General features: G+C 46.7%; 1 protein-coding gene across 5 annotated transcripts in view; it reads right to left on the reverse strand.

Moving 5' to 3' along the window:
• LOC139770729 (uncharacterized) overlaps positions 1 to 17,743 on the reverse strand; it is a 30,204-nt gene continuing 12,461 nt past the window's right edge. The window contains exons 1-16 of one of the 5 annotated variants that reach the window (XM_071702863.1): positions 7,492 to 7,739; positions 6,253 to 6,438; positions 6,036 to 6,149; positions 5,720 to 5,755; positions 5,596 to 5,622; positions 5,449 to 5,509; positions 5,153 to 5,355; positions 4,700 to 5,071; positions 4,367 to 4,605; positions 4,148 to 4,258; positions 3,850 to 4,070; positions 3,547 to 3,770; positions 3,250 to 3,414; positions 2,885 to 3,173; positions 2,625 to 2,763; positions 1 to 2,526 (exon numbers count right to left, since the gene is read on the reverse strand). In XM_071702863.1, the coding sequence (XP_071558964.1) occupies positions 1,518 to 2,526; positions 2,625 to 2,763; positions 2,885 to 3,173; positions 3,250 to 3,414; positions 3,547 to 3,770; positions 3,850 to 4,070; positions 4,148 to 4,258; positions 4,367 to 4,605; positions 4,700 to 5,071; positions 5,153 to 5,355; positions 5,449 to 5,509; positions 5,596 to 5,622; positions 5,720 to 5,755; positions 6,036 to 6,149; positions 6,253 to 6,438; positions 7,492 to 7,506 (3,411 nt within the window). In that variant the 5' untranslated portion in view covers positions 7,507 to 7,739 and the 3' untranslated portion in view covers positions 1 to 1,517. Of the gene's footprint in view, positions 2,527 to 2,624; positions 2,764 to 2,884; positions 3,174 to 3,249; positions 3,415 to 3,546; positions 3,771 to 3,849; positions 4,071 to 4,147; positions 4,262 to 4,366; positions 4,606 to 4,699; positions 5,072 to 5,152; positions 5,356 to 5,448; positions 5,510 to 5,595; positions 5,623 to 5,719; positions 5,756 to 6,035; positions 6,150 to 6,252; positions 6,439 to 7,491; positions 7,740 to 17,743 lie in introns of those variants that run through there. The other 4 variants (XM_071702864.1, XM_071702862.1, XM_071702861.1 and 1 more) reach the window with 4 other exon arrangements.

Genomic DNA, 17,743 nt, shown 5'->3' on the forward strand with positions numbered 1-17,743 from the left:
TTGATAGAAACTATGATTATTAGATCCTTTTACAAAGAATCAGTTTTAGAAAAAACCTATTCACACAAAATCCTCTTTTATACTTCGCGATATCTACATGAACAAAATCATTGCATCACATTGTAACTTTGCGTCGATGAAAAATATCTACAATTTTTAAACTGCGTGTGTATAGTTGTTAATTATATAATATACAATTTTACTGTGATTTTACAATATAAACGGAACAGAGTCTGGGAATTATTTCGATTACTCGGAAAAGTCGCGTTTTTTTCTTTTGAGGCACCAGGAATATTCGAACGTAACCTGGTCCATGGCACAGAACTTTTAAGAGATCTCGTAATTGGCTCTCTGGTAACACAACGACGTATATGGCTGAGAATTGAGAGAATGGTTAAAAGAGAAGGACAAAAATGCCATAATTTTAATTTTTGGGAACGTATTAAAAAACCACTGTGAATGTTACATGCACATGCACACAGTATTAAATATTCTTTGATTGAAGCACTTTGGCACGGACAAACTGCTGGTATAGTAAGCGTCATCCTGTGTTTTCGAAAATAAAAAATAAAAAGAATCTAATTGTCATAACTTTATCAGAGATAGTTTGATTTCATTTTATTTGTATCTTCGACTTTTTGGGATAAAAGAATCAATGACCTACTACTCTTGATTAATTTTTCTTTTTTATATCACAGGGAAGCACGAGAGTGCTTTTAGCCAGCATGCAAATGAAAAAAGCATGTGCCGCCGAAAGCCAAAGAACACTTTTCATTTTATATACCCTCTCCTCTTTTTCTACCGTCTCTAATATACAAATTAAAGTCTAAGAAGTAAAATTTACATTCGATCATTTGTATATTACATCAATTAAATAAGGGCAAATCTTACGCACTTGTACGTCAGTAGTAGAGATTCAAGTTCATTTATACGTCGCAATAAATAAATAATTAAATAATTTTTTGAGTAATAATAGAGATCCGCTTAACTCTTTCTCCTAACTTGGATTCGTTTTTTTTTCCCTTTTTACGTAGCCATCGCCTCACGTTCTATAATAACTATTAATATTACACACGATACTTTTTTAAAATGTACGCATAGTTATCGTCGTAATAATTAGAGCTCGTTACCACTACAGACAGTCAGATCACTGAAACTGCAGAAATCACATAACGACAGCGTTATTATTTGTGATACATCAGCGATGCCTCCGTAATTACTTCACGAAACGTCATCATTCATTTAGCCGCCGTTATTGGTGGAACACCGGCATTACTAGCAAGGCATCTTCGTTACGTTTTCACAATAGTTCTACGCGTTTCCGTACTCTTTTTCTCGATAACTATAAATATTATATATATTTATATAGTATATACAATTTCTTTTTTTTAAATAACGCTTCTTCTCTGTTAGCAAAATATCAGCACCGAGCTTCGAGAGTTAACTGGGTGGGGTGCTCAAAAGGTCGGCCCGTCAGTGCGTTCGCTCGCAGAAACCGAGGACGCCGGAACGATGTATCATCGGGACTGCGATCCGTCCTCTTTCTTATGAATATCCGCGTGCATAAGGGCGTTTTCAAGCGGACGTGCCGGTACTCCTGGGCCGGGTCCTGCTCTATGATGCATATGCAAGTTGCTGAGCGGACCTGGACTAGGGTCCTTACTTCTGAGCGTGTTTACCGGCGGTGGGGGATAGCCGGCGTACAATTTCGCCCGTTCCTCTTCTTCGGCTCTGAACGCCGCCACTAACGGGTGGCTATATCGTAGCTGTTGTAACGTGTCGAACCGGTACTCCCGGAAAGGATCGCTCGGCCAAGGGGCTCCCGGTTGACCGGCAGGCGCAGATGGCGGTGGAAAATGTTGCATTGGATGTGCGCTTAAACTGGGAAGCATGCTACGCGGCATAGAATGTGATGCTGGCATACTGTGCGGATGCCTCGTAAGATAGGCATGCGGATGCGGGTGATGGTATCTCGGATCGGGCAGTGGATTTGGTCCAGGTCCTTGCGCGGACCCTGTCGTTCCGGGGCCGGGTACCGGCGGTCGTGGAAGCATTACAACTTCGTCGTCTTTGCTGCGTGGTTCCTCCTTTACGCGCACTTCCCCGGTATCCAAAGGCGTCGAGCCGTTCCTGAGCGGCGAACGATCTCGGGAAACAACCATATGTTGTCGATTCTGGTGAAGTAGTCTCTCACGTTCCATCTCGCGCCTCTCCATCTCACGGCGCTCCTTGTCCCGCCTTTCTCGCTCACGTTCGGCCGCTTCCTGCTGTTTCCTCTTCTCTTCCTTCTCGCGTTCCCGCCTTTCTCTCTCACGTTGCTCCTCTCTCTCCCTCTCCCGTTCTCTCTCGCGTCTGATACGTTCGCGTTCCCGTTCGGCACGTTCACGCTCCCGTTCGCGTTCTCTTTCCCGTTCGCGCTCGCGCTCCCGTTCCTCCAACTCGGCGCGCCTGTCTATCGCAGGAGGTTCCGGCTTCAAGCCCCACGAAACAGTAGTCTGTGGGAATCCAGTAGTAGCGCGTTGCAATCTGAAATTTTATATATGTATACATGTGTTAGTGAAAAGAATGTTCACAATAAAAAAAAAATGGTGGCTCGATAGCTGATTAATGTTTCATATACGTACCCTCGCCAAGGATCATGCACCGCACCAAGTCCACCTAGAGGCGGCATTTCCCTTGGTGGAAAAGTTGAAAGATTCGGAAAATTGGGATTTGCCGCGCCGAATGTTGATGGATATCTTCCAAAAGGAGATATTCCTGTTCCTGTAATATAAAAAAAACAATCATAACAATGATGTAAACACTGATAATTATAATGCGGTTCAATGCATGTATCTACAAACATGAACGTGCGCATGTAAGAATAAATGTGAATCTTTGTTACCTCTATTACCTAAATGTGAGGTCGTTGCAGACAGAAAACCGACAGAATGGGGTGGTGGTGGTGGGGGATGAGCAGACGGCATGTTAGTTGGAAACGGAGGTGCCATTGATGGTGCACCGAGTCCAAGGCCACTGGCTGGTCCCCCTGGATAAAGATGGCCAGGTGGTCTTAATAACTCAGTTTTGGTACTAACGACACCTCCCGCCTTAGCTTCAGCCTGTTGCTTTTGTTGATGATTATATATCTCCCACGCAATGCGCACGTGCATTGCATTCCATTTTCCACTTTTCTGGATTAAAAGATCAAATGTTTAAATAAATATGTACAAGATGTGAGAGAAAATTTAGCTTTTTGTATAAAAGCACCTTTGGCGCGAACGGAGTCAAGTGATTAGGTGGCACGAAAGGTGTTGAAGGCGGTCCAATTCCGGGATGAAGAAGGTTAGTGTTAAAACCAGAATAACCAGAAAGGTTTAAGTTTCCACGAAAAAATGGCGATTCGACTCCTCCCAATTTTGGGATGTCCTTAAACTAATAAAAGACAATTTCGTTTAACGTCAGTTCACATGTATAAACGAGTTAACAATGAATTGATCATGATCAGATAATTAGTATAATGGATATAATTCTTTAGTCTCATTGGATAATGAATACATTTCTTACAATTGGAGGTGGAAAAAGCGTTGACGCTGCAGCTGTTGGCAACAACGGTGTCGTGTGCTGATGTACATGCGTATGCTGATGCTGATGATGATGCATTTCCGTTCTAAGATACGCCGGTGGACCTAAATTTCCAACTCCAACATTTCTGTCTTGAGACGCTAAGAACCTACTATCGAGTTCTCTCCTCAGAAGGTCTGCCTGACCTGCAACATGTGTCACCCCTTCTTTTGGTTAGTGCATTTATTATCTGCCCATATTCACATAGAACATATTGCAGTGAAAAAAGTCAGATTATGAGCTTACTTGTTTGGAAAAGAGACTCCGCGGAAAACGGATTAGGATTAGTCGTCGGCGGGGGAAGCGAGGGCAGTGAAGTATGCGGGCTTGAACTAGACACTGGCGGTGGTAAAGGTGCTGCGAACATCGGTGGTGGAAACGTGTGTATGCCGAGTGGTACTGGTGGCGGAGTTGGCCTCGGGACAGACGTAGCTGTCGCTGGGGACAGCTGGGAAGCTGTGTTGCTGCTATTTTTTTTAGGTAAAAGATTTTTATGCCGTTTTTGTGTTTAACTTTTATTGAAAGGTTACTTGCTCAGACTTACCTAATCCAACCTTGTGGCTTGGTGTATGCAGGTAGACTAGAATTGGCTGGAGAGGAGGTGTTTGGCACACTAACAGGCGTTATGCTGCCTCGGCTTAGACTACTCACGTTACTGCTGTAACAAACATTACAATTATTATTATAATTTCCTGTTAATTATCGAATTACTCAATTCTGACAAACGTGGCCGTAATACCGTGATCAGAAGGAAATATTTTACCTGTAACTATCCCTTTCCCGACTGGGGCTATGTCCACGTGGAGAGTTGTTGCTTCGTCCAGACAGACTGCAGGCCACCATGTCTCTATGAGCGATAGTATTTGCCGTGGTAACTGTATTAGTTATAGTGGATACGCATGTTGTGGTGGCAGCGCTCAATGGAGTATTATTATGACTCGCGAGGTTATTTCCTATAGTCTGTTTATTTAGGTTGGTACAGGGGGAAGCTCTACTTCCTCTCTAAAATACAATTATTATCCTCGTTGATAAACACTCATATCCCGTACTTGAGATAAATATTTGTCACTGACATATCACGTAACCAGTAACTTACCACGTCAGCGCGAGACGAAGCAGAATGAGAAGGGGATGGTACCGCGGGTGGAAGATACGGGCTGTGATTTAAAGCGGTGTACGGAGTGTAGAGCGGTGGATACGACGGTTGTGTCTGCGGATACGCGGCTATAGGAATGGGCGGTGGATAACTCGTGGTGGCCGCCCCGTTCGATGGTGCTGCCGGCGTAACACCTAAACTGGCTACCGCTGGACTAGTTGTATGACTCGAGACGAGAGGCCCAATAGGTGGATGCAATGCAGGTATCGTAGTGTGCGGTTGCTGAGATAGAGAGGGCGGTGGCAGAGCAGGGGAAGCTGGCCGCTGTTGCGGAGCTATTGCACGTGGATTCGCTGCCAAAGGACTAGTCATCTGAAACAATACGTCAACAACGAATGTCACTACCTTCTCTGCGCGCGCAAGAGCGAGTTTTTATGATGCGTAGCTACTTACAGGAGGCTGGGATATGTGTGGAGGCAACGTGGGGCTGGGAGGACTCGGCGCTGTTGGAACTGGTGCAGACGCAGGCACAGGAGGTGGTATAGGTGCCGGAGCATTCGTTGCTGGATTAGAAGTTTGACCACCCGTGTCCGGTGGAGATCCGCCTGCCCCGTTTGTGGGTGGTAAAACGTGTGGCGAAGAAGACGGCAATTCGTCTAGAAACAAAAAGTAAAATTGCAGATGAGAAATATATGGCGCAATAATGGCAATAACGTTGTACTTTCTCGTTTCTGAAAGCATTTACTTACATTTACGTGTGAGAGGTGGTGGGGTAGAAGATTCAAAGAGTATAGATTCGGCATCCGAGCCCTGTAACGTACAAAATGATGAAATTATTAAAACTGGATCGATTATTTTCTTCGAAATAGTGGAGTATCTACAGGAAATGTGCATACCTTATCGTCTTCTCCTTCACTATCACACTGAAACATCGAAACAATAAATTATGTACTTATTACCATAATATAGAAACATAATTTACGACCTTTCGAGTGTATTGATTAAATAATAGATACTTACGATATAACCTTTACCCGAACTGCAATGACTGCTAGCCTGTAATATTATAAAACCAGACTCGTGAATAAATATACCAATTAATTTTCTAACTTTTCATTACTCATTCAATAAAGAAATTGATGTTGACGTATAAAAAATATATTTTTATCTTAATTACACAGAAATTGAAGAGACTAGGGTATGCTAATACAGAAAAATATTAAACAGACGTCTGTTACACTTGGAGTCATGAAATAACATTTGTTACATACATTCTAAGTTACATGATTGTATTACTGTTCCAAGTTATGTAACTTATAGTGCGTGTGGGACTTACATCGCTGAGATGGTCCCTGGAACTGTCTGCGTCCTGGCAATCCCTAGGTATACCAGGGCCGTGCAACTGTTCAGACGCTCTGCCACTATCGTCGCTTGTACCTGCATCTAGGCCCTGCGAGAGAAATTTTCAACACCACTGTCACGTATCGCACTCTGATTGGCATGTGTCAGCGAGATGGACTCTTGACGCAATTTAACTAAGATTATTCAATTACCTGGTTTAGCGTCGAGGGTGTCAGTATGGAATTGTGTGTGTAATGGTTGTGCTTGAAATTGTTTTTGATGTGGTGCTCGTTGTGCCTGTTATTCTGCCCCGTGTCCACCTTTGGCTTCTCCTCCACTATCGATAGCAGCGTGTGCAGCTTCTTGACATTATTTTTACCAGCTAACTTTATTGCACTCTGAAAACGAAAAAAAAAGATATATAAAGAATACTGTCTTGTGTATGTACATAAATTGTGTGTATATGTACATGTACGTTCACAATCATATATATATATATTATATATATATATATATATATATATATATATATATATATATAAAACACTTTAAATATCTCATACGTAGAATATAATATTCCACTTGTAGCTTGTATTTTGCAATGTAATAACTTCGTCATTGCACTTGATTTTATTATTACGTTGGCCGCATTATGCAGAAAGTGGCGGAAGTGCATAAGCAGTAATACATTTGCAAAAATCTACCGTCATCACAAATTCTAATTTCACATTCAGCGTCTGCCTCATTTGCATTATCATTCTCATCGCGGATGTCAGGGAGCCGTACAAATGTTCGCCGTCATTTTTACATCAAAAATATCAGCACCATATTTATCGGTCTAAAAAATCGTTCTAGTCGCGATTTCAAATCAATCCATGGATATGCAAAAGAGATGCGCCCACCTGCGGTCGCGAGAAAACGCGAAGCGTCGCCGCGATCGGAGGAGCACCCCGCAGCAAGCAGCCGCTAGTCCGCGGTGTCGAGTTTCATTCTTCGCGCCCGCGCGACGCCGCTCCTTAACGCGCGGCGGCGGCGGTGACAACGACGTCGCCGAGAGCCATGCTCCCGCACTCGCGCCGATCGAGATTCCGCACTTGTGTGTCGCGCACGCACCCCGACACGTTAGCAACGCAGCACCGTCCGTCGTAAACACCGTGCGAGCGAACTCCGGCTACGAGAGCGACGGACTGGACGTGGACGTGGACGGCGGCAGCGACGGCGGCGATGACGACGGCATCGGGAACGTCATCGACGACGTGCAGTCGAGAGAGCGCGCCGGAGTCCGCGCGGCGAACGATCGCGGAACTTTCACGCTGTTGCGCGCGGCCCCGCCGGCGGAAAAAGCCCGAACGAGAGAGAGAACCCGCCGCCGCCGTCTCCTCACCTTGCCTTGCCCGCGGTACGCGCCTTCAAACCACCGCGGTGGTACGTCTGCACATTTCCGAACGCACCGTGTTCTCCCTCATTCTCCGCTCCGGGCCGAACGCCGAACAATGTTACCGGTGTGTGATCCACAGTGCCGGGGATCTCTCTCGCCCGTGCTGCGGACTCCCCGTTGCTCGCCGTCGCCCGCCGACGACGAGGAGGACGACAACGACGGCGCGTCTCGGACCGCGACGAACTGATTTTTCGCGATCGGCGCACGGCGCGGGATAATCCTGGCCGCGGACGGGCGCGTTCGTTCGCAAGATGACAGAGGGATTTCGCAGGCACCCGTGTCTCGTGTGCGCGATGCAGCACGGGAGTGCTGCTGGTGGGGGGGAGCGATGAAAGAGAGCGGGGAGCGAGAGAAGGCGAGAGAAAGAGCGCGAGGAGACGGTAGGTAGGGGGGACCGGGGACGGGAGCGAGGGAGAGAGGGAGAGAGAGAAAAAGAGGGAGAAGGGAGAGAGCGAGGAAGAAAGAGAAGACATTGACCGAACGAGCAGCCGCGCGACAAGGCCTTCGTCGTGCCAGGCCAGCTGGAAGGAGCGAGCCGCGATCCGATTGCTCTTTCTCGCTCCCTCTCTCTGTCCCCCCCCCTCTCGCTCCTGTCCCTCTTTTTTTCGCGACGGCGTTGCGCTCTCTCCCTCCGACACGCGGCCACAGGACGTCGCGCTCTTCCTCCCTCTTTCCCCCTTCACGCCTCCTTCCCCGCCATTCCCCCTCCTTCGCGCCACGGGTGGGTACCAAAGAAAAGAAGGGAAAAAGCCACCAGAGACCTCGCGGTTGGCGCAAAAAACCACCGCCGCTGCCGTTCGCCGCGGCCGCCGCTACCGCTACCACCACCACCACCACCGCCACCGCCACCGCCACCGCCGCCCGGCAAAAACCGCACTCCACCTGCGCACGTGTGCCAACTGCGAGTCGAAACCCCCTAGGACGTGTTCGTCGCGGTCGGATCGCGTGCTCCTCGGCGACGTGAATTTAATTGAATAAAACCTCCGCGGCCGCCGGACGGGGCCGGAGCTCCGTTTCGCGGAAGGTGCGGGGCGCCCGCGAGAAAAGATACGTCTAGATTCTCGCGATACGCGTCGTCGAGGGGTTCCTCCCCCGATCGTGCCCTCGGAAACGAGAGCTCGCTCGTGAGATGGTACATATTTTTTTTCCTCCCTGATTTTCTTCCCTCTCTCTCTTTTTCTTTCCGAGCAAAGATGCGCCAAGACGTGATTGATGAGAGCTATCACAGTTGGCAAAGCCGCTCGTTCATTCATACGGCTGCAGCCGAATCAGCTGACGCGCATTATTCTTAGAGATAGTCGCACATTGTGCCCGAACGACGCGATGTTTTGTCAGATTGAGATTAACCGGGCTCCCGTATACACCACCGCGTTGAACGAGGCGTCACCTCGCGAACGTCGATTCATTTCCCTTTCTCTACAGGAGTGCGCTGTACGATATTACCGCGACACGCACGTTTTTTCTAACAAACAACACAGCTCTTCCTCCGCAAATCGCGCGGGTCTGTACGCGAATTAATTTACTTTTTTAATTAATTTACTTTTCTCTCCCTTCCTGCTTTTACCCCTTTCTTTCTCTTTTCTTCTTTTCAAGCAAAAAGATGCGAACAACGCGAACAACGCTCGCGTCAGAGATTGTTATTAGATGATTCACGGCCTGGTTTTCGAGACACTCACGACGCGCTCGCCGTTTGAATTTATAGAACGAAACACTCGACCAATTATCGCTTATCATTTGTAAATATATTACGAAAATTATATCCGATAAGTAGGTACTTAAAAAGCCGTGTGACTCATGCTATATATATATATATATGCGTGTGTTTTTGCGTACGTATGCGCGCGTAATAAAGGCCTGCTCGCAAAAATCGAGCGAGTACCCCCTGATTGACGTTAATACCGCGTTGGACAGCAACGTACGCTATCATCATGTTATATCCACAATGATTAAATCCTTTCTCCCGTTTTGCCCCGCGACCACGCCGCCGCGCACGCGAGACCGTACCGGCTTTAATTCCGCGAATCCCCGTATGGCGTTTACCGGAGGTATGTCACAATGTATAGTTTCGCAAGAAGGTACGCACACGATAATTCATTACGGCTGCTGCGTGTAATCGAGACGCGCTCCACAGCGCGATACCGTACCGCCGCGATATCGCACGAGTGAGGTGTCGTCCCCCCCCTCGTCGGTTTTTCCCCCCGCGAAAATTCGTCCGAACGAGCGATCGCTCTTCGAACGCGGGACGGGAAAAGAAAAACGGGTGCTGGAAGCGGCAATTGCACGAGCGCGATTCAAGCCGACGAATTACATGACTCGTTGATTCTGTAACGAGCTGTTGGCCCCTGTCGTCCTGTCCTCAAGATTATCCTATTACGGGACACGACGCAAGAACTTAATTACGATTAATCGCCCGCATAAATGGAAAGGAAAAACCAACACGGGTGTAATTATGCGTTTAGGCGCACGTGAAAAAAAAAGAAAAGAAAAATTCTTCGAACTTTGTCGCCCGCTGCTGCTGCTCTCATCTCTTTTCTTTCTCTTTTTTTTTCTGCAAGTCACTGCTCACGCCGCTCGAGGGGCAACGCGATACGATAACGCGTTCTTATGCGATATACACAGGACGTTACGGCGTAACGAAGTTTCTTCACGTCGCGATACGCAACGTTGCATATTATTATGCATATAATTTTTGTCCGTGCCCTCTTCTCCCGCTCCTCTCCCCCGCCCTCTCCCCCCTTCGCCGTTCCTTTTCATTTGGCTGGGTGATTTGCGTACAAATGGTACACGAGTCTTATGGAGTCTATAAAAACGTACGCCATTGTCCATAAATCTGCGAACGCGAACAAAAAACGGGATAGATTTTATCAATGAAAATGTATTCTTTTCATATTTACTTCGGCGCAACTTTTGTTGCAATTAAAAAAAACACAAGCGCAATAGAAAAAATCAACACAACGCTGCGTCGAGTATCGAGATGTAAAAGCCATTAGTATTCGTGAATAAAAATACTGGAGTTGAAGAGTCGCGGACGCGCAACAATCGGGCGGGCCCACTTTTTCCAACAAACGACTTGTTTACCATTTGGCATTCAATGAATAGTGAAATCTATCGATTGTTTCAAAAACCGCGCGTGCGTGAAATTAATGCCGCATACACACATGTCGAAACGAGTAAAGCACCCGGATCTGTATACCAATCTTCCTCCTACAATAATTGAGGAACGCGTTATTAAATGTAATAAAAGTGTGCCAATAGTACAAGTAAAAAAAAAAAGTATCTTCATTATCGATTCATTTACACTGTTCATGTTGCAAAGAATGCCGAAAATAGCTAGGTTTCTAAATTTCCATCTCCCCATTTTCCTATGCTAATATTTTGCTGCCCGTGCAAACTGTGTTCATGTAATTTATTCGTAATTAAAAAACATAATTTTAAATAGACTACCTGTAACAAAAACACGTTAAAACTGCAAAATCTTGCAGTTTTACTGCTGTTTACGAAAATTGATTTAAATTAAATTCTAATTAAACGTGCGCTCGAAAATATTTAAGAAAAAAAGGAGAAAGAAAAAGGAAGATCTTCGAAAATCGAGGAATGTCCGATCTCAGCCGATCTCCGCGGGAGAAATCTCTTGAGTCGTCGACTCGTCGCGGAGAATCGCGGTGTGCGCGCGCGAGGAACAAGATAGAAGCTTCCACGGCGCGGCGGCACGGCGAGCGAAGTTCCTTGGCTCCGCGGTGCGAATCGTGCGGAGGGAAGGTCGTTCTCGGACGCGCGGACGTTCCACCGTGGGGCCGTGCCGTGCATGCCTGCGTGCGTGTAAGCGTGAGTGCGTGCGTGCGTGCGTGCGTGCGTGCGTGCGTGCGTGCGTGCGTGCATTCGGGACCGACCGACCGGCTACCAAAGTCGTCCGTCCGCACGCCGCGCCGCGTCGCGGCGTTGCCGCGTTTCCGTCCGTTTCGTTATGTTGACACGACCCGGGGCTTGCTCTAATCAACCGCCCGGCCGCCCCGCGTGCTGGCAACGTTAATATGCTCTCCGCCCGTGTGTGCACAGGTACACGAACGGGCGCGCGGCGGACAGATCTCCTCCGCGCGGTTTACTCGCGAGAAACGCTGTTAATGTACTCGCGCGGGACACGAGGGGACGACGACGACGACGACGGACGACGACGGGGTTCCCGCGAAAGGAGGGCGATCGTATCGTTAATTCACCGCGAATTTGCGGACAGAAATAACGCCTCCTTGTAAACACATACCTACACGTGTCTCTCGACACATCGTTACGCTTCCCGAATCGAATGTCCGCTCCAATTTGCGCGTTAAATCGACGCGATACGAAACTGATTTTCTGAACAGTTTGAAAGAAGTCGTTCGGATGCAGAAACGGCACTCTTATAACCGCGGAGATACAAGAGGTTGTTCACTTATTGCCGCGTCAAACAGGACGTTAACACTGTCCACGGGTTTATCGCGGAGACTTTAATCCGGTCGCGATGTTTACGGACAAAGTAATTACGCATAAATTATATTGTCGGTGAAAACGCAGCATGCGAGCATAAATTAAATGTATAATATTTATGCCCGCGTTTAAATTTATATATTCATTTTTATCAGCGCGCGATAAAGGTGCACGAGCGTGGAGAGTTTTATGAATTTAGAGCTACTGCGACACGTTGCTCATATAAAGGCTCTTTTTCGGCAATTGGCTTTTTACTGTCTCGTCTAATACTTGTCTTTCCAATTAAGCGTTAATGGAATCACTTCGCCGTTAATAATCATGTCGGGGCGATACCGTAGACAGTGTGTAAACTCTGCGTGCGCGCGCGCGCGCGCTTTGACGGATTAAAGCTGCCGATTGGGTCAAGTGTACGAAAAGACCAACTTTACTTCCTATTACCCGAATAAACACCGCGGGTTTGTTTTCTTTGATTTTTCGCAGGGTGAAACATGGGATAAAACAACCCGGTGTGGCACTGTATTTTTATAGCCGCCATAAATTGTCCGCGAGAATGACAAGGAGAAGATATTGCCCCGTACAGATTTACATTGAGCAAAATAAAACTGTCGCGGAATGAAACTGTCTCGTACTTTTGCCGTCGTCCGAATGATTGTGGTTTTAGCGTATTTTCAACGTGCACGTAGCTGCCTGAATTACGCGTCGTTTGCGCTGACAGAAACTATCGGGAACTCGGCGAGAGAGATTTTCCGGAAGAGCGGCGAGAGCGCGATAAATCACTCGATAACGCGCGACTTGTAACGAGCGTTAAATTTGACAACGACGGTTCTCCTCCTTTTTGTCCGCGTGCCACACAACTCACGTGTGCATACGTTCGCGGTGTAAAAGATTTCCGCGCAACATACGCTCACTTTTCCCGACGAGAGTGGCTGACATAACGGAGCACGCGCGCGCGCGCTCGAGGACATATGGTTTGACAAAGATTTCGGCGGTTTGCCAGTGGGGAATTGACGCGCGTCTGGCGTTCGTCCAAAGTTATATGAAGGCAAACACGTATCATTTCCCCGAGCATTGTTTGCGCTCGCGGAGTTACGGCGCTCATCGTGCCGTATTACCGCGCGTTTATTTCGTGCGCGCGCGCGCCCGTAATTCGTTCATTAGCGACGCGCGGATGAAATAAAAGAATCCCCGGCTGCACCTCGCTTTAATGCGAGAAAGCGTCACCGACAGACGTCGCGCCGCGTCTCTGATTACCGCAGCCAGCTTATCCCTTTTATTTCTTATTTCGGAACTCTTATGTCTGCTAATAGCGAAAATTCGCACGTATATCCTGGGCAAGATCAATTTCTTTAAATAAACTTTCCTTGGAAATCACCCTTCCTCCTTTCAATATACTTAACCGTTAAATATTTCGGTATTGAAATATAATTCGAGACTATATGTTAAAGCGCAATATACAGAAAAAGAGAATATTGTTGATTTGAAAATGTCTTCAGTTTCAACGTGAAAATCTTGAAATGAGATTGCGTTAAACGAAAAAAAGTTTGATTGAATGAATTTACGTAATTTAAATAGCTCAACAAAAATATAAGTTGAAATAAATTCTTATAAAAAGATTATAGAAAAGTGCTTCTTAACTGACAATAAAAAAAACTATCAGCATAAATTAATTTAAGAAATCCCGCTATATGGAGTATACGAATTTATTATCTCCCCACGCGAGATAGACGTGTCTATTACAAGCATTCGCAAAATCGCCCAACAGGGGGAACGCTGTTACGTGATACGTTTATCCGACGCGAAGACGCACGCTCGCCTACGCGGGATAATAAACGGAAGACGACCGGGTTGTTTGGTTTAAACGGCAGAGCACGGCAGCGTATTGAGAAACATTGTCAAGATACACCAGCGACGGGATGCCGCGCGACGACGCAACTCCATTCTCCATCGCTGCGGACGGGAAAAGTTCTTATCGCGTGCCGATACGTTTAAAACGACGTAAACAGAGCGAGAGAAATGCGATCGCGAGCATCTCGAGCTTTAACCCTACGTCATTCCGATCGAGAAAGTTGCATCGTTACTCAGCCTGTCGATGTACGTTCGTCTAAACCAGTGGTTGACCTTGCGTACCAACGTCGTTCACGTATCAATGGAATTATCGCGGAACGATAGCTTTTATCACTGGCGTTTCTTCCCATTTGTAAACTCGAATAATTTACGTAGGAAGAAAAACAGTTGATAACGAATACTTTTAAAATATCGACGCATTATTGAGAATGACGACTAAGTCGTGTCTTAAATCATTCCTGACGAGTATAGAAAGGTACAAAGTAGAAAATAATCACAGGATTATCTAGCAGCGATAACATAAAAGGACGTTTCCATTGTACTTCCTCTCGAAAGTGCGAACACGCGTAAACACATTTTCTTTTCTAACAAGTTTAACCTGGTGTTTCGGTCCAAAGTAAGGCAGTCGTCTCTGAACCATTAGGTTTTCCATCCCGCTGGGAATCGAGCGCCAGATATCCCGAGTGCGTGGGCCACTCTCGCTCATACGCCACTGGCCCGGGCCGGGATCGGTGGGCAATAAAGCATTTATCCCGACGTAAACGAAAAAAAAGAGGGAAGAGAGACGGACAAAGGGGGCAAAAAAGAGCCGACAGAGGGGTGAGGGGGGGGGGAAGAAGAAATAGCGGACCGACAAACCGGTGGCGGTAAAAAGATTTAGCGCGGTGTAAACGCGGCGATAAAGTCCCGGGCGCGATCGTCCCGCGCGAAAATCTCTCGTCGATTTGCACGGGGCCGCACATACCGGTAATTCAACCCGTTATTACCGCGCATTCGACGCGCGGGATTCCGCGTTCTCTCGTACTCTCTGCGCGCGAAACGGCGACGGCTTGAAAAGTGAGCACCGCGCGGCGTCATTATCTCCGCGCGCCGCGCCACGGAGACGTGTTCCTAATGCTTATCGCGGACAACGCTGCCGCGCTCGATCGCTTCCGCGTGCGAGTGACCGCGCCACTTTGCCGGAGGGGAAAATCGCGCCTATCCTTCGCTGGTCTCCCTTCGCGCAGGGAGCAAGAATTTTAAATCAGACGTCGCACATTATTTAAGCGAAGTGCCAGCTATCGGCCACGCAACGCGTGGTAATGAATAGTAATAAAGCTATTAGCCTCCCTGCCGAATACATTAAAAGTCCACCAAAATCGAAACTGTGTCGGAATATTTCGGTGTTCTCGTTTTCGCAATACGATAACTCGCGGGAGAGAGAAACAGAAATTTCATTAAACGACAAATGTGCAGAGTGCATGATACGTTTTACATTTATCTTCTCGTTGAATTTTTGTTCCGTTAACAGCTTTCGTATCAGAAGAACTGCTCTTAGCAGCTTTTATTTCAAAAGTTTCTCAAGAACTGACCTGTCCTTATCCGTATCTCTAAATTTATCTTTATCTCTAAATTCTATGTTTTTTTGAAGAATGTAAATGGATAATCACGTCGTATTCCGTGTCACGAAACGTATGTTGGAAATATTTATTCATACCGTCTCGATGCCGCGCCGTTCCGACGGAACGAAGGATATCGATTTATCTTTGAAGGCTGTTTCGACAAGCGCATAAAAGAATACGTATCTCTCTCTCTCTTGAACTATCGTATCTGGCGTACCTGAGGCTCTTCAAAATCCGAGAGGCACATCGTTTCTCGTTGTACGGGTTCCTTTTTTTCGAAAGCAACCGCAACGACGTGACAACCGCGACACAAAGGAAGATACGAAAGTAAGAGACGTGGACTTTCTTCCGTATCTTAGGGAATTACGCAGAGAAGTAGGTCACTTTTCATGCAGGTGCAAGAGACTTTCTTTGTCGCCGGACATCGATACGGTGTCCCCTCCCATATCGATCTCTACCAAGCGCGCGGCTTAAAGCCTCTTCAAAATATGTACATGCAAGAGGAAAAAATGTCACGGACAGTTTTCGCGAAATGCACAGCGCGATAGCGCAAAGCGCGTGTTTTCGTCAAGCGAATAGAAATGTTTATTTACGGGACGCGTTTATATTCGCCGCGCGTATCTCGATATCATATCGTTGATAATTAATCGCTGGTAATTATCCGACGGATCTCGTGTATTTGCTATCGGTACCGTTGAATCTCATTTATTTACCAGTATTAATAAGAGCTTTTGTATAATTAATTAAAAGCGATAAATGTAATGTAGTTTTTATTAATAACCGGGGGGGATTTAAAGGATAACGATGTAGGAGCGGAGAGCGCGAGCGAGCCCGATCGTGCGCGCATTTTGATTTATTATTAAAATATGCTACCTCGTTACGCATTCATCGTTGTATCGCGTAATTCACGGGATAATAGAATTATTCGCCGATGACAGTCAATTACATTGTTGCCTTTGAGTGCCTCGGTAATTTTTATAAATCGCTCGCTGTAAAATAGCTCAAAGCGCATGCTTAATTATGAGGTAATTAGGTTCCCCGCGTCATCCAATTGTTACCGTTCGTACGGCAATTAGCGGGCTGCCGATCGGTAGAGTTTATTATTTTTTAACGAACTGTGAATAACGTAGCGATGTACTGACGAATTATTTCACGAAGCGATCGAACGAAGTGAAAAAAAAACCCCATAAAAAGAGCAGAAGAGCAGCGAAGTCCGTTGCTCAATATCGCGAAAAAATAATATCGTTTCATACAATAACTTCAATGTTATTCCAACCGGCGCTAAAATTGTGCATATACTTCGAATTATTACGACCCTCTGGTGTTCATTTTTGCGTGCATCGAGATGAAAATAGAATCGCGACGAACTGGTGTGTATCGAAAATACGATAGGTAGGAAAACGGATAGAATAACGAACGTCTGTCGGAGATATTTTATCGCGAAGATGAGACACGGGAGTTTACGCAGCTAAATTCCACGATGATAAAAAAAGACGTAGTTTAAAAGATTCAAATCTGTTTTGCGAAATTATTTTCCTCTAAAGCAATAGACATTTGAATCGTTAGGTTCAATCTTATATCAATCGTCGAAATGATAAAGAAGCTATAAAAATACAACAGAGTTGCTTGTGTCGTAACCCATAATTAAACGTAAACGGTAATTAACACGTAGTAATGAGCGATTTCAAATTGCGTTCTACAAATAGACCGTCGCAGAATTTTCAAATCAAATTTTCGCACTCGGACTTCCTATAGATTCTTTCCCCGCAGAAATCCCGGAATCGGCGTCATTCTCCCTTAGCCTTCCAACCCTTGCACGCGCTCGAGACTCCGGAGGCTTCTACGGATAGTCGGTATATCCGATGCGGATGCGCGTATTTCATCCGGGTGATCTCTGTTGACGGATCATGTGGCAGAATTCGACCGTCCTCGCTTCCCACCGACACGCGTCGCGCGCGATGCACCGTGTCTCTGATTTATTGAGTGGCGGGCGCTGCTGACCTCACTCCGTCGGCACGGCTAACGATACCGCGAAGCGGAGCGGAGCGGAGCGGAGCCCTCGGTGATCCGCCCGAACACCGGCGATTTTGTCCGACGCAAAATTACGTTTCTCGGCCGACGAACTCGAAAGCTCTTTGCTCTCTCGCTCACTCTCTCTCTCCCCGGTCTTTCTCCTTCTCTCCCGCTCGCGACGAGAAGAACTCGACTCGTTCCGGCGATACGAGAGAGTTTCGAGACGTTCGGTCCGAGAAAGCCGCGGGACACATCGGTCGCCGAAACGAGTAATTCGAAGCCCCGTGGCAAGCGCATCGGGGGTCTTATCGTCGGGTCTTATCAGCGCGCGCGTACACTCTCGGA

This window comes from Temnothorax nylanderi, unplaced genomic scaffold, assembly GCF_030848795.1.
Source record: "Temnothorax nylanderi isolate EJ_2023f unplaced genomic scaffold, tnyl_v1.0 TNYL_tig0032_pilon, whole genome shotgun sequence".
In the NCBI taxonomy this organism is placed as follows: Eukaryota; Metazoa; Arthropoda; class Insecta; order Hymenoptera; family Formicidae; genus Temnothorax; species Temnothorax nylanderi.